Genomic DNA, 23692 nt, shown 5'->3' with positions numbered 1-23692 from the left:
AGTTCTGGGAGCCCATTTCCCAGAGTCCTGCAATTGGCCTTCCCTCCCTCCCTCCTTCCACCCATCTCTGTCTCTCTCATCCCTCCCTCCCTGACCATCCTGGGATAACAATGCCACTCAGGGCACTGCCCTAATCCCCTGGCTTGGTGTTGGAGGTGCCCAATTCCTCCCTGGGTTGGGTTCCAGAGCCAGTTGTAGGGGAAGATGGTGTCTCTGGTCTCAACCTCCTTATGTAGAAAGGGCCTGAAAAGGACAGAGTCCATCAACCAGTTTCCTCACTTATAAAATAGGAACCATAATAGCACAGGTTTGTTGTAAGGACTAAATGAGACAATGAACATGAGGCCCTGATGAGAGAACATTGCAACTATTAAATGTTCAATAAATGTTAGCAAATGTCCTCATTATGACCCTCATCCTAGGAATCAGGGAGCCAAGGTTCTGCAGGAGAGTTTTTCCTGCTCGCTTGGGGGACAAGGAGGAGAACGTCCCCTCCCCTGCTCTCCACTTCCAGGTGGGCTTTTCTCTAGGTGGTCTCTCCTCTGTTCCCACCTTCACTTCACTACGAGCTCCTGCTCCCAGAATCGTGCTCCCAAATCTCAGATTTGAGCTGCATTTCTGCATCTGCAACTTGGGGTTAATAACCGTGCCCCACCCATATTCTCAGGGCTGGAAGAAAACATATGGGAAAGTGTTTTGGAGACAGAGCTGTTGTCTTATGAAGATGACACGCTTGAGGCTCAAGTTTCTGTTGCCAGATGTGGAGGCCTGGCCAAGCTGTGTCCCAGAGAGCTAGGGTGGGGCTGGGTGCCCAGAGCTTTCCATACTCCAGCTCTCTCCTGACCTCCCATGCTGGGACCCTGTCCCTTCCCCCTGTCATAAGTAGAGGCCCAGTGAGGGAGGATAGAACCCAGCTCAGCTTCCTGTGACCAGAGCTGTCACCATGGCTGTTGAGGGGCGTGGTTTAGGGGAGAGGGGATGGCCTATCCCCAACCAATCCCCAGGCCTGGCTGATCAGAGCTACAGGAGGGCGGACCCAGTCCTGCCTGGGCCTGTCCTGTCAGCTGGTTCTTTTTTCCACTGGGGGGCCTAGAATACCACAGAGCCTCTGAGGTATAAGTCAGAGCTGACCCTTAGGCTGAGACCAATTCCCCTTCTGTGTAAAGGTAGTCTCTTTAAAGGGGGGAGGGGACAGGGGGTGTCAAAGGCCAGGCTGTAAGAGGCGCTAGGGAGCTGCAAAGGGAAGTGTTTAATGAGCAGCCGCCAGCATGCATGGAAATTGTATTTCACACCCCACTTAGCAGCCTGATGCCCAATGGGGGTTGGTGTGTATATTTGCAAGTGAGCCTCTGTGTGTGTGTGTGTGTGTGTGTGTGTGTGTGCGTACAAGTCAAACACATGCTCCTGGGGTGGAGGTGGTAGTGTAGGAACAAATGGTGGTGGGGGGGTGTCAGGTGGTAAGTGGGGTTAAGAGAAGGAAAGAATGACCAGGAAATTGATAAGGTAGTAAGGAGCAGATGAAGCCTGCTTAATTGATTCCTTCTCTTCTGCCTTATCTGATTAGGGCAGATATACTTGACCCCCATCTCTGCTCATCTATCCTTCCCGGTGCCCTTCCCCAGTATAGCACAGGACACACACACACTCCAAAGAGTGTTGCTGGTTGAGGCTTCACAGTGGGGCTTGAATAGTGCTGGGCTACCCAGATGGGCTCGCTTGGGAACTAGTCTGTGCCATGGGGCAGGAACCCAGTCCCATTTGAACAGATAGTTCTCTCCCTGGCTCCAAAATCTTCGATGGCTCCCTGCTGCTAACAGAACAAAGTCCTTCTATCTCAGCCCGGCATTTGAGATCCAAAATAACCTCTCTGGTCTCCTCTGAGACACAGTCCCTTTAAAAAGGACCTAGACTCTGATGTCTCTGACATACCATTAACCAGCCTAAGCTTTCCTCCAGGCTCCAGGCTTATACAACCAACTGCCTGTAGGACACCTCCTCTGGCTTTTTTTTTTTTAATTTTATGTATGTATATATGTACATATGTATGTATTTAAGTATAAATAATGTATGGTGTTATATTAATTTTAGGTGTTCCTTTAGCTTCTTGGATTCTGCCTAAACCTGCTCCTGCTCTGGCATTCCTACCTCTGTGGATGCTCTACTGGGTACTCCCAACCAGAGTGCCAGGTAGCATCACCAATTGTTCCCCTTTCTCATATCTGTCTAGTTTCCTTCTATTGATTTTATTGCCTCAACAGCATTCAAGCATACCTTCTCATTTCTATCTCCACTGCCCCTGCTCTAGCTCAAGTTTCAAGATCTCTCATGCTGCAGTGAGAGAACATCTCCAAGACACATGCATGACTGTGTTACTCCTCTGTCCCCACACTCTCTGATGGTCTTAGGAACCTTGTGAAAGTATCTTAGAGGACAGGAGTGACAACAGGGGACGCTCAAGCCAGCAGGACCTTGATTCACCAAAGCAGCCCCACCCCCCACTGTTAATAATGTTGGAATTCTGTACTAACACTTCATGAAACCACTGCCTTAAAGTCCAAGATTCCCACTTGCTAGAGACGCATACTCACAACTGGGTGCCTCTGTTTTCCCAGGTCCTCCCTGTCTCCCGCACTGTGCTCCAAATGGTGTGTTGCTTCCCAGCAGGCCATGCTGTTTGATGCCTCTGTATATTGCACATGTAACCCCTTTGTACCCTTCCTTATCTAACTAATAGTATTTTAACTAAAATCTATACTTCATTCGATTTGCTTAGTTTTCTCCTAATATCCTTTTTTTTTTGTCCTAGGATCTCATATTATATTTAATTGTCATTAACTAATACTTTCTCACCCCTTACAATTCAGCTCAGGTGTTTCTTCCTCTAGGAAGACCTGATGCTCCTGCCCCTGCTCCCTGTCCTGGATAATCTAGATGTCGCTCCTCAGTGCTCCCATGAGCCCTCTTTAGCATTTAGCATATTGCCTTGTCCTGCCTAGCCTATGGCTGTGGTTATCGCCCCAGTAGGAACCCCAGGGACCAAACCCTTAAGCACCCTCAGCTCCCAGAGGAGCAAACAGAGAGGAGTTACTGAGATGAATGAGGCAAGGGGGAGGGAAAAAAGGGAATAAGAAGTCAGGAAATGAGCGAGACAGGCAGGCCCCTCCCATGTCAAAAGCCATGATTCCTGCCAAGAACTCTTGAGTCTTTGGTTTTGAAAAGGCAGTAGCCCTGCTTTCCTGACAGGATGGTGGGAGAGCAGAAGGCCATCCCTGTCTGGGTGGGTTCCAGTCTCTCTGGCACCCACCCAGTGAAAGCAATAACGTGTCTTCTGCATGCCCCATTTCGTTTCCCAACCTGCTGTCTGATTCAGAGAACATAGCAGTGTGGCAGTGGGATGGTTGACCTTGGCCCCTTGCCCTCTCCTGGGCTTGTGGAGGGTGGTCAGGCCAATCAGAGATGCTCTGTGCTTTGCTCTTGGCTGTGTGAGCCGGGACAGCAGGGGCAGGCCTGATGTTTGTTTAGTCTGATCTAAGCAGGTCTTTTCTCCTCTCTTGGGTCTTGATGTCTGCAGATAGCCTCCCCTTGTCTGGAGACCTCCATGTGCCTGGAGGCAATGAACTAGAAGGTAGGATTTTCAGAGGAGAGAACTCTTGAGATTGTGAGTTTTGGCCCCTGCTCTGGTGGAGAGTAGCGGGGAGGATGTCTTATGGAAGGGGACATCTGAGCCCTGACTCTGGGTAAAAGATAGAGTGGAGAAGACACCATGTCCCTTGTGCCTGGACAGTCCTCCCTCTGCTCAGGCCTGTCTGGGAGATGAGAGCCAGTTCCTAAGGCAGGTGTCCACATGACTCAGGTAGCTCAGGGCCAGAAATGCAGGGATGCAGAGCCTGCCTGGAGACTCTACTAGGGCAGGGGGCTGAGGAAGATGAGAGGACAGAGTCCCAGCACTGCCTGAGGAGCCCAGAGATCTTGGGAGGACTTAAGGCAGAAATTTATCCTTGGATTTCCCCAGACCTGTCCATGGGTAAGGGTATGCAGCCTCAGACGGAGGGGGACTTTTGGAATACAGTAAGGAAGGGTCTGCAAAGCCAGAGCTAAGAGACTTTCTGAAGATGAAACATGAAATCCACTCCTAGTGCGATAACATGGGGAACATAGGGTGAAATCTAGCCCTAGTGTCAGGGTAATTGTCCCATCCTATGCCTGTCTGGAGAAGAGCGATGCTACAGAGAGGCCTCAGGGACAGACCTTACCTACCAGGCCTTACAGCCCCACCCAGAGGGCAAACAATGGGCAGCACCTACTCCCACCTACTGTCTGGGAGTGCCCCCAAATCTAGCCCAGATGGCAGAGGAGAGCCCCCATGGGGAGTTTAGAAAGCCCATACACAGGGAACTGGAGAACTGGAGCCCTTGACATACTCAGCTGAGTATGTCTGTCAGGTCTTAGAGTCTTCTAGCCATGGGCTATGAGTCACTGATCACTGCACCTAAGAGACCCTTAGCAGACAGATGCGGGCACTCTTGATAGCAGCTCTGGAGGAGCAGACCCAAGCTCACTGCAGACCCCTTACCTCCTAATAACCACCTTTTGCCCTCCTCTGCACCTTCTCACAGCTCTTTGGCCTCTAAGCTTGCCTATGGCCTGTCCTCCCCAAGGTCCCTCCTCCAGGGATCCTATACCCGTTTTTCCCAATCCTGGTTCGAGGCTGACCTGCCACACAGGGTCCGTGTGCTTGCCAGACTTGGGTGAGCTGCGGAAGGAAGGCTGGGAGTGGGGCTTCTTGAGGTTGTAAATGGCCACATTACCGTCGTAGTGGCCCACCACCACCAGGTAAGGGTGGTCCACGTGCATGTCAAGACACATGATGCCACTCTCGCTGCTGAAGATGTATTCAGGGAAGCTGGGGTTCTTCATGCTGTAGAGCAGCAGCATGCCCCGGCTCTGCTTCATGAAGTCATCTGTCCCAGGGAAGAAGCCACGCTGTGGTAGGATTCAGCTGACCCCCATGCCCCTCCCCCACCGGATGGACAAGATCCGCCTGCTCTGCTTGTCAGAGAGAGTGGGATTCCTCTCTGGGCTTCATCTCTTCTCTCTCGGAAATGGAACCAGGAGACCTGACTTACCCCTTCTTAGGCTTCATGGGAGGGTCCAACAGATAAGTTGACCAGGCTTATCTGAGGGACGGACAATCATTCTCCTTAATCTCCCTGGGGTACAGGAAAGAGGGATGCAAGCTCAGAGCTGCTAGGTGAAGAATGTATGTGGGCTTGGGACAGAGCAGTAACCTCAGAGAGGGTTCAGGAGCCCAGCCCAGGGGCAGGTGGTTGTCCTTAGATGCCTGGATAATGCCCATGTGTTCCCCACGCCCAGCCCAGGAAAGGAGTTCAGTTTGGACTAACATGGAATTGTCTCTACGAGTTACAAATTAGCCACCTATGGGCATCTTCCCATACCCTCTAGCGCCACAGTCCCCAGCTGCAGCCTGCACCCTAGCTGTAGGCATGCTCCCAGAATTGAGAGGTCCCAGGACAGCCGGTCATCCTTCTGTGTCATCCTTCTGGCCTGAGCACAGCTTTTGGTCATCAACAGTGGACCACTCATCCCCCTCCCTGCCTGTCCCGTGTCAGTGGGGAGCCTCCTGCTTACTTTCATTCTCTGCTCATGTGGCACCCATCCTCATAATGTAGTCACTGAACATTATAGTCTCATCCCTCAAGTCTAGCTCTCCTGCCACCAGTCCAGGACCCTTCCCAAGCTCAGAAGAGGAAGTCTAGAGCAGCCCCCCATCTCAGGGACCCTATGCTAAGGGAGACTTTTATCTGAGATGAGGGCTGTCTTCCCTTCTCTGCCGGGCTACCTCTTTTGTCCCTGGCAACTGCAGGCCTGGGCCGTCCAGACAAGGTGGCCAGTCCTGAAGTCTGGAGCCCATGGGTGGGAAAAATAAGGAGGCCACTCCAATTTGACTAGTCTCGATGAGTCATTCTTTCTGTCCTATTCCTAATGCTGCCCCTTACTCAAGAGAGTAAGTGCCTGGGCTGGGCTCAGGGACAGTCTGGATTGGGTTCCCTGGGCTCTGGACATAAGCTTGACTACAGTTACCAGATACCCCCAACCCAGGCACTCTGAAAACATCAGTTGGTACACACTGGGAGCCAGGACTAGGGAGCAGGATGTAGCCAGGAGCCAGGCTGACCTTAGGTGGGTAGAGTTGGAAGCTGAGGCAAGCTGGCATGCCCACCACAGCAGCTATCTATGGGGGAGCCCACCTTCCCTTGCTAATCCTCACCAACTCTGGGATTCCCATTGGGAACCCCTCCAGTGATCACTTGCAAAGGAGGCTTCGTGTGCAAGGAGGGAGTTGCCCCTCCAGTGGAAGGTTCCAGGGTGCAGCTTGAGCCATGGGGAAGGCACACAGTGGTTCAGGAAGGAACATGGTTATGCTCTGGAGAAAGTGAACCTCCCACAAAGAGGAGGATCTGGGGGCTTCTAGATCCTCTGGAGCCAAGTGGGTCACCCTATGCCTGGCACTATCTCAAAGCCAGTAGGGAGTTGGCAGTCTCTCACCCTATAGGGCTCCTTCTGTATGGCCCTGAGGGATGACTCTCAAAGGGAGAGATTTGTAGCTGCTGAAGGAAGTACCCCACCCAGATCATGCAGGGCTTGAACTGGGCAGTGTGACAGTCACTTGTAACTCCTTTTGTTCATCACACAAATCCTGAGCACCTGACTGGGCCTCCCCTTGGGCTGGACTGTGGCACTGCACTGTTTATGTAGGCTTACCCTCAGCAGTCCTTAGTTTGATGAGAGAGCCAGACCCTGCAGCTGAATGAGGCCAACCCCTCCATGGGTAGTCAGTGGTAACTGCCAGGCCACAGGAAAACTATTGATGCCCTTAATGTTCAATCTGTCCTTGATGCTGGGCAAGACTGACAGGATTAGTGGGTAAGCACAAAGGTGAGTGGGTGAACAAGTGTGAATGAAAGCATGAGTAAGTGGGTGACTGAGATGCTTGGACTGAGTACTCAGATGCTCTCCTTATTTCACCAAGGGGCAAAGGCAGGTATGACCCTCGCACTTGCTCCTACTGTGGCATAGGACCTGGCCCCTTGAGGTATAGCAGTGGTGACTCACTTTCTCTAGACAAACTTTAAGCACCCCCTGCCCCTGCTTGTGTACACAATATTTTCATGACCAGTGAAACGACAAAAGGAAGGTCGGAAACCCTAGCCTGGCTTAATAATTCTGTAGTGAGGACACCTCTGGCCTGCTCACAGAACCACTGAGACTATAGGCTGGACTTACAGCTCCAGAATTTTATAGATGGGGAAACTGAGGCCAGAGGGGAGAAATAGTGTGCCTGAGTGCATCAGACCCATCACATGGTGTTTGCCTTATGCAATATCTTGTTTATCACTGAAATTACACTGTACTAATATGGTATTCACATGGAAGTGGAGAAAGGAAGGGATACCAGACTTAATGTGGTGGTGGTGACTGGAAAACCAGTCTAATCTCTCCAGAATCTGGACTAGGGAACATGTAAGGGATGGGGTAGTCAAGCATGGTAAGGGGAAACTCCTGGTATAGAGAAACATGAATTTCAAGAGACAGGGACACAGAGAACAATCAAACACACAAAGACCTTAGACCTATCTTAGTTCCCAAGCCATATGCATCCTGACAATAAGTCCCTGTTTCTTAACCCACCTCTAGTGGCCTCTGTTACTTGTAACCAAATGAGCCCTCCTGACATAAAGATCACAGTTTCTTTTCTTTTTTCTTTTCTTTTCTTTTCTCTTTAAGTAAGCTCTACACTCAATGTAGGGCTTGAACTCACAACCCTGAGATCAAGAGTTGCATCATGCTCTACTGACTGAGCCAGCTAGGAGTCCCAAGATCACAGCTTCTAATCATGGCTAGACTATGTGTTTCCTAAATGCCAAAACCACAGTGGAAGAACACAGAAAACTCTCGTTTAACTGGGGCTTCCACTGCACTCCATCTTATTCTATGATCTTCTCATCCCTGAATCCAGTGGTCCCTGTGAGACCTCACTATTTCATTCTCTAAGTATACCCTGTGTGACATCACAGCCCAAATCTCCAACAGTAACATCATGATACCATCATCTTGTCTTCCAGAAGTCCTAAAATGACATCACTACTCAGACCACCGGTGGTCCCCATGTAATATAATCACTCAGGCTACCAGCAGTCCTAGTGATCATTGCCCAGCTCTCTAGCATTCCCAGTATGTTATCACCGACCAGCAGCCTAGTGACATCATTGCTCGGCCCTCCAACATTCCCAGCACAATGCCACCAACCAGGAGTACAACATTGGCATCAAGGTCACCTACAGTGCCTTGGTTCCCAATAAAGACTAGAATCTCATCAGGCTCAAGGCTTACAGGGCCCTGGGCCCTGGGGTACTTTGTCCTGATCCCACAAATTCTCCGGTTCCTCAAGGTAGCTCCAGTAACACAGATGGGGGCCCCCACCTCCACACTCCATTGTATAGTGGCAGAGACTCTGAGATCTGGGGCCCCTGAAGGAATTCCAGGTTCCTCCAGGCTACAGATTTCAGTAAGTATATGTGACTATGTAGAAAGGGAGGAGGAATAGAGGAAGGGAAAGAGGGAGAAAGAGACAGAGAGAGGGAGGGGGAAGCAGAGAGAAACAGAAGGATAGAGAAACCACCTAGTCTGTAACTCTGAGACAGAGGGAGAGGGCTGCTGGCCTGGTCTTAGCTCCACTTCATGCTCTTGCCCTTCTCCAGGAAGTCTTCCAGATCATTCAGCCTCTCCTCTGTGTATGCCCCCTCACTCTTCTCTACCTATATGTCATTATGACAGGTGGTCATGAGCAGGTCTTTTCCTTAGCCTGCCACAAGACTCCATCAAAGAATGGAGTGAGCATGGCTTGGCCCAGCAGGTTTACTCTTTCCAGTGTGAGGGTTGCCTCCTCCTACCCCTGCTCTGCTGGATAATCTCTAAGGCCTCCCTGACTCTGACCTTCAAGGATTCATAAGATTCTGGGAAGGAAAGTCAACCCCCTAATAGAATCTGATCTGGCAGTTCTCAGAAAGCCATGGTCTCAGGGGAGGGAGTGCTTAATTCCACCACAGACCAAAGCTCTCACTCCCTCAGCTCCTTGTGCTAGGGCCCTAGCAGAGTAGTGTCCAGGGAGGAGTAGTTCTTCTTGAACTGGCCCAGTGGGGGCCGCAGTCCCACGGCTCCACCCCTGTCTTGCAAGTTATAGCTGTAGATCATAGGGGGCCACTCTGGAGAGTTGTGGCTGTCAGGGGAAGCCTGGGCTCTTGCTCAGGATTCAGGGAAGGCAAGGCAGACAGAGGGCATGTCGGTCCACCAGGATAACACCAGGTCAGTGGCCAGAGAGAAGTAGGTGCCAAGCTGCAGAGACCAGTTTACCAAGCCAGCCTCGACAGCAGGCTTCTTCTCTCTTCACTGTGGCTTTCCAAATGAGTCCAGCCCAGGGCTGACTTCAAGACAGCAGCTGCTTAATGACTCCCTTATTAAGTCTGGCAAGAGGCATTTGGAGGGGGGCTGTGGTAGGCAGAATAACACCCCCTAAAATGTCCAAGTCCTAATCCCTAGAACCCATAACTATGTTACTTTGCACAGCAAAAGGGGTTTTGCAGATGTGATTAAGTTAAAGACCTTGAGACAGGGAGATTATCTGAGTGGATTATCTGGATTATCTGAGTGGACTCAGTGTAATCACAGCGGTTCTTACAAGGGAAAGAGGGAGGCAGGAGAGTCAGAGGAGATGTCAGAATAATGCAATTGCTAGCTGGAAGGGGGCCACAAGCCATGGAATATGGGCAGCTTCTAGAAGCTGGAAAAGGCAAGGACATGGATGTTCCCCTAAAGCCTCCAAAAGGATTGAAGCCCTGCTGACAACTGATTTTTTTTTTTTCTCAGTGAAACTCATTTTAGACTTCTGACATTCAGAACTGTAAGATAATAAATTCGTGTTGTTTGAAGCCATTATGTTTGTGGCATTATTGTAGCAATTTGTTACAGTAGCAATAGGAAACAAATATAGGCATTCGGGGAGGTTTGATCCAGACTCTACTTCTAGGAATCAGAGGGAGAAGTCCCATAGATAATAATATTTCTTGGAATGGTTTGGAAGCAGTGTTTCTAGAAGTCAGGAGGATGGATGCAATGATCCCCAGCTGTTCTAACCACAATAACAAAACCCTCCCTCAGTTTCCTACACCTGGCCCTGCCACCTTGGACTCCAGGAATAGAAAGGCCTTTGGGTTAGGATTTTTAGTTTCCAAAGGCAGGGAACCAGCCCAAGGCTTCCCCAAGAAATGGCATCAGTGCTAGAGGGTTCCAAACCTCCAGGATGGCCCAGAGGCCACGGTGCCAGGCTGGGTTCAGTCTCCCAGGCAGCTGGCCTTTGCCGAGCACTCTCATCCGATTAGAAGTCATATTTAAACAGTGTAGGAAATAAGAGCAAGGCCTTGGAGACAGAATACATCAAGCGGGACATTTAATTTGATTTAGGGAAAATGAGGCAAACATTTGAGAACCTAAATAACTAACCAGTAATTAAACTAACAACGGGAATGCCCTTGCACTACAACCCAGCGAGCACAGTGGCCTTTATAGACTGTATTTACAAAGAGACCTGACAACATAATTAGTCCTGTAAATTTTACGCAGCCTGCAGCTGAGGAGTGATGGATTTTGTGTGTGGAGGATGAACAGGGAGAAATGAGGTGGATGAATTTCCATTTTCAGTAAATGAAATTAACACTGCTTAATTAGTGAAGCTGACAAATAAATGATCAGGAAAGATTTAAGTCCCTGCAAGTGTATCTCTGGCCTAGGCAATCTCAGAGACAGGCCAGGATGTGATGGTACAGAGTGGCAAAGGGTTTAGTGCTGGGACTCAGGGCCTGACTTTGGCCCCTTTTAATGGCTGCTCCCAGAGGGAAGCGGGGCTGAGAGACAGCTAGCTCTTCTGCCTTTCTTAGATGTAGCCCACTGGGAAGCTTCTTCCTCATCTCCGTGCGATAGCCAGTCAGAACCACACAGAGTGTCCAGGATCTGTTCCGCCATCTCTGCCCAACAGATCATGAGAAGTCCTCATTTCCCTGCTATCAACTGGCTAACGGGCTGGAAAGGACCCCTTCAGTACAGTAGGCTGATAGAATTGCATCCTAGCTTTGCCCCATGGGCCATCCCTTCCTAGACTACTTTCCCTTGCCCTCCAACGTTCCTCCATCTGCTTTCACCTGCTGACAGCATCTTTTTCCACTCTGCTGAGACATGGAGCCTGGCCCTAGGGGACATCCCAGTGTCTGCCTTATATGCAGATTGACATCCCCACCATCTCATACCCAGTAGCCACACAGGGGAGGCAGGTGCAAATGTGTCTTTGCTATTGCAGGCAATTTCCTGGACTCCCTTTTCTCCACCCATTTGCTCCTGACCTGGCCTTGCTCCAGCCAACCTGCTCTGTGCCCAAATAGGAGAGTGGCCCCAGTCCTTCTTAGGTACGTGCCTACCCCTTCCAACGACCTTCTTGGCAGTGTTATAGAATAAATATCTGGGAATTCCAGGCAAAAGGAGGTCTGGGCTGAGCTCATCAGTATCAAATCCAACAACAAACCCAAATTCTCACTCCAGTGTTTGTTTGCCTGAGGCAAAGTCTGATGCTGGGAGGCTGGCATCTGGGAGTTTCCAAAGTCAGTGTGATGCTGGCGACCCAGCTGCTCCTCACAGTGACCCCATCTGGTAACTAGGGTGCCTAGTTTTTTCCCTGCCTCAGCTTTGCCCTCTTTCTTCCAGGGGGCTTTCGGGGTATTCGAGAGCACAGGACTCCCAGAGGTGACCTCAGAAATGAATGCAGGAGCCCTTCTGAGTCTCAGCGCAGACCGGCTCTGCTCAGGCCTCTGCAGAATGGTGCTGAGATGTGCAAGGTTCTGGAGAAAGATGCCCACGTGCAAGCTGGCCAATAACTCTGGTGCCAGTGGCAGCAACAGCAAATACCACCACCGCTGCTGCTGGGGCCTGCTCTCTAGAGTAGGTAGGGGCTTGTCTGATTCTCTTCCATCCCCACAGCCCCCTTTCTCTGCTTAGGTCCCCTGAGACTCCTGCAGGAAAGAGAGGGGACAGAATGACAGACAAATCAACAATGATTGTCCTTTATGTGTGGGTAGTTCTTATAGTTCACAGGACCCATTTGCTTTTCTTTCAAGTGTGTCTAGCAACAGCCCAGGAAGTCTGGCAGGTGTCAGTTTCTTCATGTCACCAATAAGGAAGCCAAAGCTCAGAAGATACTTCTGGGGGCGCCTGGGTGGCTCAGTCGGTTAAGTGTCTGACTTTAGCTCAGGTCGTGATCTCACGGTTTGTGAGTTCGAGCCCCATGTCGGGCTCTGTGCTGACAGCTGGGAGCCTGGAGCCTGCTTCGGATTCTTTGTCTCCTTCTCTCTCTGCCCCTCCCCAACTTGTGCTCTGTCTCTCTATGTCTCAAAAAATAAATAAATGTAAAAAAAAAATTAAAAAAAAAAAAAGACACTTTTGGCCCCAGGTCACACCACTGGGAAGTGACCCTCCAGCCAGAAGGTCTGCCATGTGGCCAGCAAGGGACAAGGAGACCTTTCCTGGGTGCATGCCTGCCTAAAGGAGACCATTGGGTCTGTCAGGCTTGGAGTCATCTATTCCTGAAGGGTGGGTTACTCTTCTTCACTGTTCCTGGCTAAAGCTGCCCCTGTGGGTAGCCTCTGCACAACCCTGACCAGCCTGCCACCCTGCTTCTGGCCCTGGGTGGGAGGAGGATGGGGGTAGAACTGATGCATTTTCTCCTCCCACCTGCTAGGGAGCCTCCCTCACCCCTGCCTCCGTCCTGGGCAGAGAGCCTGGGCTGAAAGGAGCCTCACAGGGGGTCCACACCCACTCCCTGGAGGGCCTGCCCAGCCCCCAGGTCCTGTTCCAAGCCCAGTAGCTGCAGCAGAGCAGGAGGAATGTGCTAGTTCCCTGCCAGAGGGGGAGGGTGCTTCCAGCTTGGCAGCAGCCCACCCTCAGGAGTGGGGACACAAAGCGGGCATTTAGGGCATCCTCAAAGGCAGCCCAGACTACGAGACTGGGAGCAGCTCCAAGGTCTCCTCCCTGAGAGGAATGATAAACACCAACTCCTCCTTGCCCTCCCTCCCACCTCCCGCACCCTGGTCAAAGAATGGGCTGGGTGGACAGGCGGTCTGAGGGGTAGAGCCCAGGAGCTTGCATGTCTGCCAGCCAGGAGAAGCTTGGAGAATGGAAGGTTTTTTCTGTTCACAGAAGCTGATCCTCCCAGCCAGGGAACATGCTGTTAGCTTGGGTAGCTGCGCTAACATGAAGTGTGGGGCCCTCTCCCGTTAGGAAAAGGGAATGTCCAGGCCAGCTTGGAGGTAGTGGCTTCTGCAGGGACCATGGAACATGAAGGCTAAGCAAACTACCACAGTTACCACAGTGCTGCCTCCTGCTGCAGGGGTGAGGGGGGCACTGGCAGGAGTGAGAACACCCTGGACAATAGTGGTCTTCCAGGGCCCAGGGGCCAAGTGATGAACATCAAGCCCTTGCTCCCACCCCTGCCTGTTCCCGGGGCCGGATCAGGAAACTTCCCTCCCTCAGCCTCACCATCCAATCTCTCCCCAGGTCTGGTCCAGCCTACCTTTTCAAGCTTACCAAACCTACTTCTCCATCCCCGGTCCAAAGTCATGGTCCAGATACTGCCATCTCTTCTTGGGGTGCCTTACCAGCCTCCTAACTGGTTTCCCAGCCCCCACCCAGTCTCATGCCTGCAATTCCCCCTGCGCTGGTTCTGTCCCTGTGCTTCTCAAATTCCTTCAGTGATTTCCCCTCAGGAGAATGTCCAAGCTTCTTAGAATGACTTCCCAAACCCTTTGGGGGCCAACCCTGGCTTCTTCAACAGCTTCATTTCCTCCCATATCTCTTGTGCTTCTGGACCTTTGCATATGCTGGTCCCTCTGTCAGAAGTGCCTCCCCTCTTTCTTCACCACAATAACACATTCAAGGCTCACTTTGCTATATTCCTTCACCCAGCACCAATTGCTGGTATGACTGTCAGTCTTCTCCATTAGACTGTGAGCCCCTTGAGGGAAGTGACTATATCTTAGTCATCTTACTTCTTTCACATCTGGCAAAGAGCTCTGCATTGAATAGGTACTTAAATGTTTGCTGATTGAGTGAGCAAAGGAACAAATAGCCAGATTACTTACAGGAGCCATGTCCCACTGCAAACAGATCATTGTACTTTGGATTCCTGCAAAAGAAGTAGGAACCCATTGGCCCAGGAAATGAACATGGCTTTCCTGTGGACATGAGCGTTCCCATGGATACTGGTGCCTAACTATGCTGCAGATATCTACTGTTGAGTGTTGAGACCTGGGATAATCCCACAATCCCTTAAGAATCCCAGTCTCATTTTTTTTCTATAATGCTACGTGTCATCCTCAAAGTAGTTAAGTGCAATAGAAGTGCCGTGCTCGGGGCTTGGCACCCAGCAGGCGCTCAGGGGCTCCGGGTTTGTTGCAATGTCTACACTCACCAGCAGAGGGCGGTGACGGCCAGGCGCTTGGCCTTGTCATTTTGGAATTTCCAGAGCGGCAGCAGAGTACCCTCCTGGTCTCGGTATTCGTCGGCAGCATCCTCATAGTACTTAAAATCTTAAACAAACATAGGCTGAATCAGCCCTAGGACTGCCATTTTATGGCAAGCCCAGGTCCGCCACTTTCTGTCTGTATCTCCTTGGCCCAAACAATCAGACTCTGTGTTTCAAAGTGAGAACAGTAATAGTACCTATCTCAAAGGACTGTTGTGAGGATTAAATGTTAATATATGTAAAGTACTTAGAAAAATACCTGGCACCTAGTAAGCTCTCTATATGTGTTATTGTTACTGTCATCCCTGTTGTTGGAGGCAAATTACAATAAAGTAGCCATGTCCTCATAGATAAAATCCCAGGTTTGTCCGTCCTTATATCTGCGGCTAAACCCCACTATGGTGAAGCTTCTTGGATCCCTGATGGGTTCTCTGAACTTAAGTTCATCTCCAGCCCTAAATTGTCTCTGCCTCCCATTTCCTCCAACTTAGGCAAAAGCTCCATCTGTCCTTCCACTTGTCTAAGCCAGAAACGTGAGTAATCCTTGACTGATCTCTCCGTCATCTCTCATATTTTCCTTCTGACTACTTTTAATCCATTCACTTCTCTCCAAACCCATAGCCACTGCCCAGGCCCCAAGAGCCATTGCCTGGATTATTACGCCATCCTCCTAACTGGTCTGCCCACCTCCAGTAACTCCTCCTCCAGCCCATGCTCCACAGAGCTACCTGAATGCAAATAAATAAATCACCTCACCACACTACCTCCTTCAACCCACTGAAAATCCCCCAATGGCTCCCCTTGCACATGGCTCCGTGGTCAAACCAAGGCTCCAGACCATGACTTCCATGTCGTTTCCAGCCAGGTGTTCACATAACCTCTGTATCAGTGTCTGAAATGTCCTGCTCCTTCATCTTCCTGGCAAACTCCTATTCATTGAAGATCCAGATTAAACTCTTTCTCCTCTATGAGGCCTTCACTTTCTTGTTGACCAGAATTCATTTCTTCCTCCATTCCAGCCCTGTCTCTACTGAAATATCTGTCATGCTGTGTTGCTTCTATTTATCCTTTTGGTTGTCTCTCCTACCAGGCAGCTCCTGGGGAGCAGGAAGCATGTTATATTCATCTCTCGACTTGCAGTGCCTAGCACAGGGCCAGCCATAGAGCAGACACCCATTGACTGTTCAAAGAGTGCAATGAAATAAATCAACAGAAGTGAAAAGTTTCTGTCTTTTTTCCAGTCAAGGGTAACCCATTAGAAAACTAATCCTCTCATCCAACACGGTCAAGGACATGCCCAGGCACTGCCCCCAGCCTTGAGGTTGTGGGACTATATTCAAACCTCAAAAATGTCTCAGAATAAAAAAAGACTTGAGTGATCAGAGGCATGAGCCTTGATCATATCAGAGATCCCTGAGCTTAGGCTATCTTTGAAAATACTTCATTTCAGAAGGAGATTAATTGGTAATACTTCTCTGTTTTCACTTCTTCATGATTACACTTTCCCAAAGGGAAAAGAGTATGCAATTAAAAAAAATCAAAGTTCAATGCATTTTTATGTGATTGTGTTCTTACAAATGAAAAAGGTTCACCAAGGCCAATTTCTCCATGGATATTAATCGTGTTTGCAGCCCTTTGGTGGGCTGGTTGCAGAGGCTGGGTTTCAGGAAGCCAAGCTGCGTGAGTGACAAATTCATTCACAGCTGCTGTGTACTTTGACAGCTTTGAAAAGCACTCAAGGTCGTTTTCCAGCCTGAATGATAACAAGGGGGCTTGTTTAGGCTTCTGGTCTTGGCAACCCTGGTTTCTATGTCCCATGGGTGAGCAATGAGCATCAAGTCACCAAGAAGAGCCCTAGGCTGTCAGCAAAGGAGACCAGCCAGCAACAAGGAGCTGCCAACTTTGGGGAGGCAGCTGCTCCAAATAAATGCACAACCTCTTAGGGAAATACAAGCCACTTGGGAATGTGCTGTTCATGCCATGGGAAGGATTCTGTTTCCCTGGCTCTGTCAAAGACACCAGAATTTCCCAGGCCCCCAGGATTTAAGCGTTTCTGAATCAATCTCTTTCTTCACTTCATCACTAATTAATCACCAGCATAGACTTATTGAATGTTTTTTTTTTTTTTTTGAAAAGTCTCTTCCAGCCCAGTGGCTCTGTAGCTTTGTGATGAAGTGCTTCAGCTATGGATCTAAGGGGCTGTGTTCAAGTCCTGATTGTACCACTCATTTGTCATACTAGCTACTATTTTGAACAAGTAGCAATAGCCCAAATCTATCACCTATAAAATGGAGATAATAATGGAATTCACCTGACAGTGTGTCTGTCAGGATGATATAAAATAATACAAGTAAATTGCACAGCACAATGCCCAGTACATAGGCCATTCCCAGCGAATGCTGGTACTGGTTTTTCACTCAGAAAAGCTGTTTCCTTTTCTCCATTTCCTGGAAAAGGTGTGGTGAGGCCCACTCCACCCCACACCTGAACCTCATTTTTGTCTCTGTCCCTGTATTCTGTCCAATTGCATCCTTCTCCAGACATACTCTCACTGGGCTGTGTTCCTGCCTGGACAGAATCTTTGAACTGTCTGCAGAAAAATCTCAGATTCCCTGAGATATTCCAGGCCCTTCATTAACTGCCTCCAATCACCTCTGTAGCCTGAGCTTTCACTACTTTCCAAGAAACCCCTGTTTGAATCATTGAGCCTGCTGCACTCTATTCCCAGAGACCAGTCCCATTCATTTTTACCACCAAGTCACTGCTTTTGCTGTCCCTTGCCCAGAACATCTGCCCTTCTGCTAATCTACTCACACTCTGCTTATCCCTTGGCACCTAGCTTAGCCCTCCCTACAGCCTTCCTTGACTGTTGTCACTCATCCCTCATTTCTCTTCTTCCATTCTTGAGGATCCCCAGAGCAGTTTCAGTCTGCATTCTAGCATTTATATTATCTCCAAGCTGGACACAGCAGAGAAAGAGCACAGAATTAGGAAACTCAAGACCTAGATTTGGGTCCTCTCTGCCATTCAGCAGCCAGGTAGACTTGCCCTTGCCTGCCTCTTGTGTAAAGTAGGGGTAATACTCTCTGCTCTGCCTGCCTCCCAGACTGTTGCGAAGATGACATTGGATCACTAATATGTAAGTTTTGCTGCACTATTGTCAGATCTCATCACTATACCCATTTTTCTTATTCCATTGTTTGTAGTTGACCCGTGTGTGTCTTGTCTCCCTAGTGACATCCAGAGGAGGAAGGGATTAATTTTTCTCCTCTTGCACCCCTATAGTACCTAGCATGGGACACCCAAATACTTGCCTTGTATGAGGAATTTTTAATACAGGCAGTAATAGTAGTTGCCAGCACTTCAAATCTTACCTTGAGCAACATCATCATAAGTGTTCTGGTTGACCATCCGCTCCACGATTTTAGCAGCCTGAGTCACTTTGGTGATGTCATCACTCTGTGGAGATACAGAGGCCACAGGCCCTCTTAGCTAGCACCTGGAAAGGTTATGTCTTGAGCCACAGCCCAGACTTGCAATTTTCTCTCTGACACCACCCACCCCAGATAGCTCTGTAAAGATATCTCTTCATGCCTCCAAAGCCAGATCACCTCACCACCCCCTTTGGGGAATGCCCAGCTCTTAAATGGCACAAGGAGTTTGCACTGCCATACTTGGCCCCTGGGTACAGCCTGTCTTGTACTCTTTCATTCTGAACTTGTTCTGGAGAAGGCATATCTCAGAGAACAACACAAGACATTGAAGAGTATTGAAGGGGAGAGCAGAAAATGGGAGGTAGGAGGCTTCTTTAGTGGAGACAGAGAGGTTTTATCATCTCAGGCAATGACAAAGACTCTCATTAAAGCCTCAGAGAGCTTCTGGTCCAACAGATATGCTTGTATACAGGGAGTAAAAGGCAGAAATGACTCCTAATCTAAGGCCTTGCCCACTGCAGGAAGAAACCAGCTGAGTGGGCAACCCTTGAGGAGCTTCAGAGCACCAGGCCCATGGCTGTTGAAAATGAGATTTACTAGCAGTGCCAGCATCAGGCAGTGGTTAAGAGAATGGATTCTGGAGCCACACAAAGCTTCATTCCCTTCCTATCCCATGCATTAGGAAGGAGCCAGTTGGCAACTTTAGGTAAGTTACTTAAATTCTCTGAGTCTTAGAGTACACATGATACAGCGGGGATGGATAATGCCACCTGCATCTGGGGTCATTGTACTATACTAGCAACTATACATAATCTTGGGTTCTCACAACAATCTTACAAAGTAAGATCATTAGGATGTCTTTACAGATGAGGAAACAGGTTAGAAAAACCTAGCTAATAAGTAGCAAAGCCAGGATATAAACTCAACTCTGTGGATTCCAGGTCCCATGCCCTCGAGCCCACACAGAAAGCCAGTCCCTCACCAGTCTGACCACCTTTGCATGGTTCTGGCAGTCTCCAGGTTCCAGATGTGTGGTGGACCACTGCCTCCCTTGTTCTGGATACTATACTACTTGAGAAGACACAGCTTTTTGTTGGTTCTGACTAAATTTGTGGCCTCTCAGACCTTTCTGTCATTCCCATCCTAATCTTTCAGATCATATAAGCCTGCATTCATTTCTGTATATTCATCCAAATGATTAATGAGACAGAAATCTGAGATCTATCATTGCAGACTTTCCAACAGGGTATCATAGAGTTATTCTGCTTTCCCCCTCCCACTCACTTGAGTTTTATACCAACCTCGTCAGATGCAGGTCTCTGAGAAAGGGGTGTCACTCTGTGCATGCACTGGGCCTGAGCAAAAGATCACTCTATTCTACAGATAGCCAGGGCCAGTACTTGAGATTCCCAGTTAAAACTCAATTCCCTTGCTTACAGGTTGCATACTAAGGTATTCACTGATGTTGGGGGGTATCTTATATCCCACAATGTTATGCCTTCACTGTAGCTTCTTGGTCCAGAGAACTGAGCTCTGCCTGCATCACAGCCTTCAATGTCAACCAAAGCTGGAAGAAAGTGCAGTCCTACTTCCCTGGACATATTAGACACCAAGTCTGATATACATGTTAGATCCCAAGGGCTTAGACCCAAGGACAATTTTCACTTTCAGCCACAGGGATATTTCTTTTTTTCTCTGGGTCCTGGTGGCTGCAGTTAAAGTTTCTGCAATAATAGTCCTAGCACACAGCCAGCCTATAGCCAAACGCTTGATGGATCTTCAAGTGAAACTTGACCCAGGCTAACACCCTCTCTGAAGCTCCTAACCTCTAGGGAATAGTACAGGGGAAGTCAAGGGTCTGGACAGGGCAACCCATGGGACAGGGACTTCATCTTTCACATCAGAGTTCCAGTACTCAGCATGATCATGATCACAAGTGCTTGGTCTGTAATTGAATGAAATGGAATTGGGGCAGTTTATATTAAGCCAAATCAGGGAACTCTGAAAACTCCCAGAAAATGTGACTTTTATAGGGACATGTAATTGAGTGGAAGTGGGCATACCTCAAACAAAGGAAGCAAAACTTACTTAAACTTATCGGGCTTCCATAGCAAAATCGCTTCCCGGAGAGCTGTCTGGGAGCTCTCCAGGGTGCTGAACCCAGACCTCATCTTTCCCATCCTATTACAGGTCAAACACATCCATACTAGGACTCTGGCTCCTGATTCAGCTTTCTTTCTGTTGAAAGGACAAATGTGGCCCTTCAGCATCTCTCTGTGGTGATCTTCTTTGTGGGGACCTATCACTATAACTTCCATAATGATCCCCAAGCCTACACTGGCTATACTCACAATGAGCCCCACAAAATAGACCTCTATAATGACTCCTATTATGTTTCTTCACGGTAAATCCAGCCCAGAGTGGCCACACCCATCAGCCTGAACCTGCTGGTGTCTGTGATCAGCCCTGACTTAGCACCTGGCCCATAAGACTCACCTAAAAGATTGAGCACAAATAACCCAAGGACTGAAGGTCAAAGAGCAAATCACTCTCCAAAGCCCCATGACCCCTTGCTCAGGGAGGTGGTGCCTTATTATCACATTCCACCCCATCCTGAGAAGACTCCTGAGCTCTTTCAGGGTGTGCATTGGGCTTTCAATAACATTTGTGTCTTCTGTTGTCACCTAGCCCCCAAACCCTGAATCCTTGCTGGCCTCCAGACCTATATAAGATTGGGAAGAGGTGTGGAATGCCAGAGGCAGCTGTGGCTCTCCTCAAACCTTCATACAAGGAAATAACTATTCATATTTCAACATTAGCTGCCCACCTAAGGTCTGTAAAGTCCTTCCAGATAGCCAGGCTTCTCTCTACCAAGAGACCAAGATCCCACTCAGTCATTCTCTGTGACAGATCCATGGGAAACCCCACCAAACCTGGGACTCCATAGATGTCATCTTCCTCATGGCCATCTTCCCCATTTTTTTAGCCACTGGTGTCTTTGCCTTCTCTTTCTCTTTGGTCTTTTCCTGCTTCTCAAGCTCCTCTACATAGGCGTCGTAGATCTCCCACTAGGCAAGGGCAAGATGAGAAGGTTCATTGCAGGGCAAAATCTTCACCCAGCCAGCTCCTATTCAGCTTTTAGAGCTTGAGAAATAGATTATGTCAGGCCCTGTCACATGCCTCTATAGCATCCTCTACTTGGCCCACTGTATGTATTCAATGTCTGTCTTCTGTGCTGTCAGCTCTAGGGCAGGAATGAAGGAATTCTCAGGGCAGCTCTGGGATGGGCTTTCCACCCTGCATCTCAGGGGCTCAGTTATCAGCTGGAGATCAGTATTGTTGCAAACTACAAATCCTACTAGGCAAAACAAATGGGCAAATATCAAGGTGGATCACATTTTTCTTGGTGACTTATAAGACTCTGAACTAGGAAATTTAAAAAATGTTTCCCCCATGGAGATGTGATAAACTTTCTAGTTCATGTTTGGCTAACTACAGCACTGACCACACCTTCTGAGCATAAAAAGATAAACAAAAAGTAAGGGAACTCCTGCTAACTGCATCTGACAGCAAGAGAAGCTCAAGGATCATAACAAAGGAAGCAACAAGGATGGGGGGGGGGGCAGATCACTGTGTGCTCTCCAGAGTTGGGCAGTCACTGCCACCTGGAGGCCAGATAGACACACCTTATATTAACAATTCACCATGGGCCAGTACTCCACACCACAGCATAATTCAATGTTTGTTATCTCATTCAGAGCTTTCCAACAGCCCTGCAAGGCTGATTGTTGTCCTTGCTTGACAGAGAAATAGAAATTGAAGCATCAAGGGTGACATGGTTTGCCCAGGGTCTTACAGTATGAGCAGCAAAGTTGGAGCCTGAGCTCAGGTCTCCTGGCACCATATCCTGCTCAAATCAGCATGGCTATCCAGTAGAATTTGAGGGGGAAAGAGGGTCTGCAGGAAAAATTAAGACTGCTGGAAGGACAGATTAGAGTGCTAACACTTCAGAGTCAGCATGGGGTGACTACAGAGAGTTGGAAGCCATGCCTATTTCCCTCTTTGACAGTCTTGCCCCTGAGAGGCATGTGGCTGATCCACAGCTCACTAGGTGGGGACCTACTGTCTAATATGCCTGATGTTCAGAGCCTGGACAAGGAGCATGGAGATGGATGGATGAGGAGGGCAGGCTGCTAGAGGAATCTTTGACAAGGATGCATGAGGTAGAGAGGTGGGGGTGTGGTGATGACTTTTAGACTGACCCAGGATCTCACCTGATTAGCTGTAGCCGAAAAGTTTGTCCTGGGAGGAGGTTCCATCTGGCATTCTCGGTCCTAGTGAACAATGACAACAAGAAACCAACAGAGAGCCCTCAACTCCTTCTCACTTAATCCAACAGTATATCCATCCATGGGTGAAGCATTTCAGTTGGAGCAGAGGGAGGGATGGGACACAGAACTGGGAAGTAAAGAGGGGCTGAACAAAGGATGAAATGATGCAGTGAAATCCTACATTTTCCTTCTAAGCTTCCTTCAGAAGACTAAGCTAGAAATAGGGGGCAATGAAGACTGATTATGCCAGCTTCAACTAAGTGGGGGTTAGGCAGGGCTCTGGCCAGCCTTTAGATGAAAGACACAGAGGTCATCCCCTGGAAAGCTACTGGACTAATATCCCTCACCCTGAGAAGACTTCTCCCTAATACTGGGGCCTGTGGCTCCACCATGGGAATGCACTCCCTCCTCATTGTGTATCACCCAGATTACTGAATAGGGAGTACACAGTGTGATTAGAATCTGCCATAAACCCACCATGTAGACTTCTGCCCTCCATTCACAGATTCATTTCTGTAAAACACTGTCTTACATATGTGAGTCTCTCCCCTGAAATCCTGAGAGATTCTTTCAGCCTGTATTCAGGGTCCTCCATACTTATGAGCCAGGGAGCTTTTTCGGCCTTTTCTAGTTAGTCTATCATAGAGACCATCAACTTCAGTCAAACTGGCTCTTAGTCCTGCCTCCCTGGCACATCTGGCCTCTCCTCTCTCCCCCAGATCTTGACCTCCTCTTCGAGGCCCTTACATGTTTCAGTCTCAGTTGAAGGGCTCCAGATTCCTTGTTACCCACTCTGAACTCCCATGAGGATGGCTTATAAGGACTGAACACATGCTTCAAGCTCTCCTCAGAGAATTTAACTGTGGTGCATGCCTGTCACCCTTCCAGACCAAGAGCTGCTGAGGCTGGAGTCAGGCCTGTTCCTTTCCTGCCATGCATAATACAGAGCTGTGAGGTAAAGGGGCTGGGGTGGGGCTGCTCTACCCGGAGAGGGTTGTTTAAGGTCTGTGAGGCCCTCTCACTGAAGTTGAACTGGTTGGTGAGCTTTCGCTCCTTGGGCTGCTTAGGAGTCATCAATTCTTCTTCAGTCACTTTTTCAGCTGCCTGGAAAAAAAGACCCATAGGACCAGGGCTCAGCTGTGACAAGAAGATGGTGGGGAGTCAGGAGTGGGGAGAAGTCATGTCTTAGGATAGGATAGAAGAGGGAGAGGGTGATGATGCCAGAGGCATTGGCACCTGCAGCCTCTAACATCTCACCTTCAGCCCCACCCCATAACAAGTTACCC

General features: G+C 49.1%; 1 protein-coding gene across 1 annotated transcript in view; it reads right to left on the bottom strand.

Annotated features, from left to right (window-relative positions):
- DNAI1 (dynein axonemal intermediate chain 1) overlaps positions 1-23692 on the bottom strand; it is a 59504-nt gene that overhangs the window by 9114 nt on the left and 26698 nt on the right. The window contains exons 7-13 of the mRNA XM_049625296.1: positions 23391-23510; positions 22350-22409; positions 21009-21143; positions 18016-18100; positions 14588-14705; positions 14259-14302; positions 4714-4961 (exon numbers count right to left, since the gene is read on the bottom strand). Coding sequence (XP_049481253.1) covers positions 4714-4961; positions 14259-14302; positions 14588-14705; positions 18016-18100; positions 21009-21143; positions 22350-22409; positions 23391-23510 — 810 coding nt within the window. The remainder of the gene's footprint in view (positions 1-4713; positions 4962-14258; positions 14303-14587; positions 14706-18015; positions 18101-21008; positions 21144-22349; positions 22410-23390; positions 23511-23692) is intronic.

The sequence above is a fragment of the Panthera uncia genome, chromosome D4 (assembly GCF_023721935.1).
Source record: "Panthera uncia isolate 11264 chromosome D4, Puncia_PCG_1.0, whole genome shotgun sequence".
Taxonomy (NCBI): domain Eukaryota; kingdom Metazoa; phylum Chordata; class Mammalia; order Carnivora; family Felidae; genus Panthera; species Panthera uncia.
The sequence above is the reverse complement of the archived record's forward strand: the minus strand, read 5'-3'. Positions and strand labels throughout refer to the sequence as shown.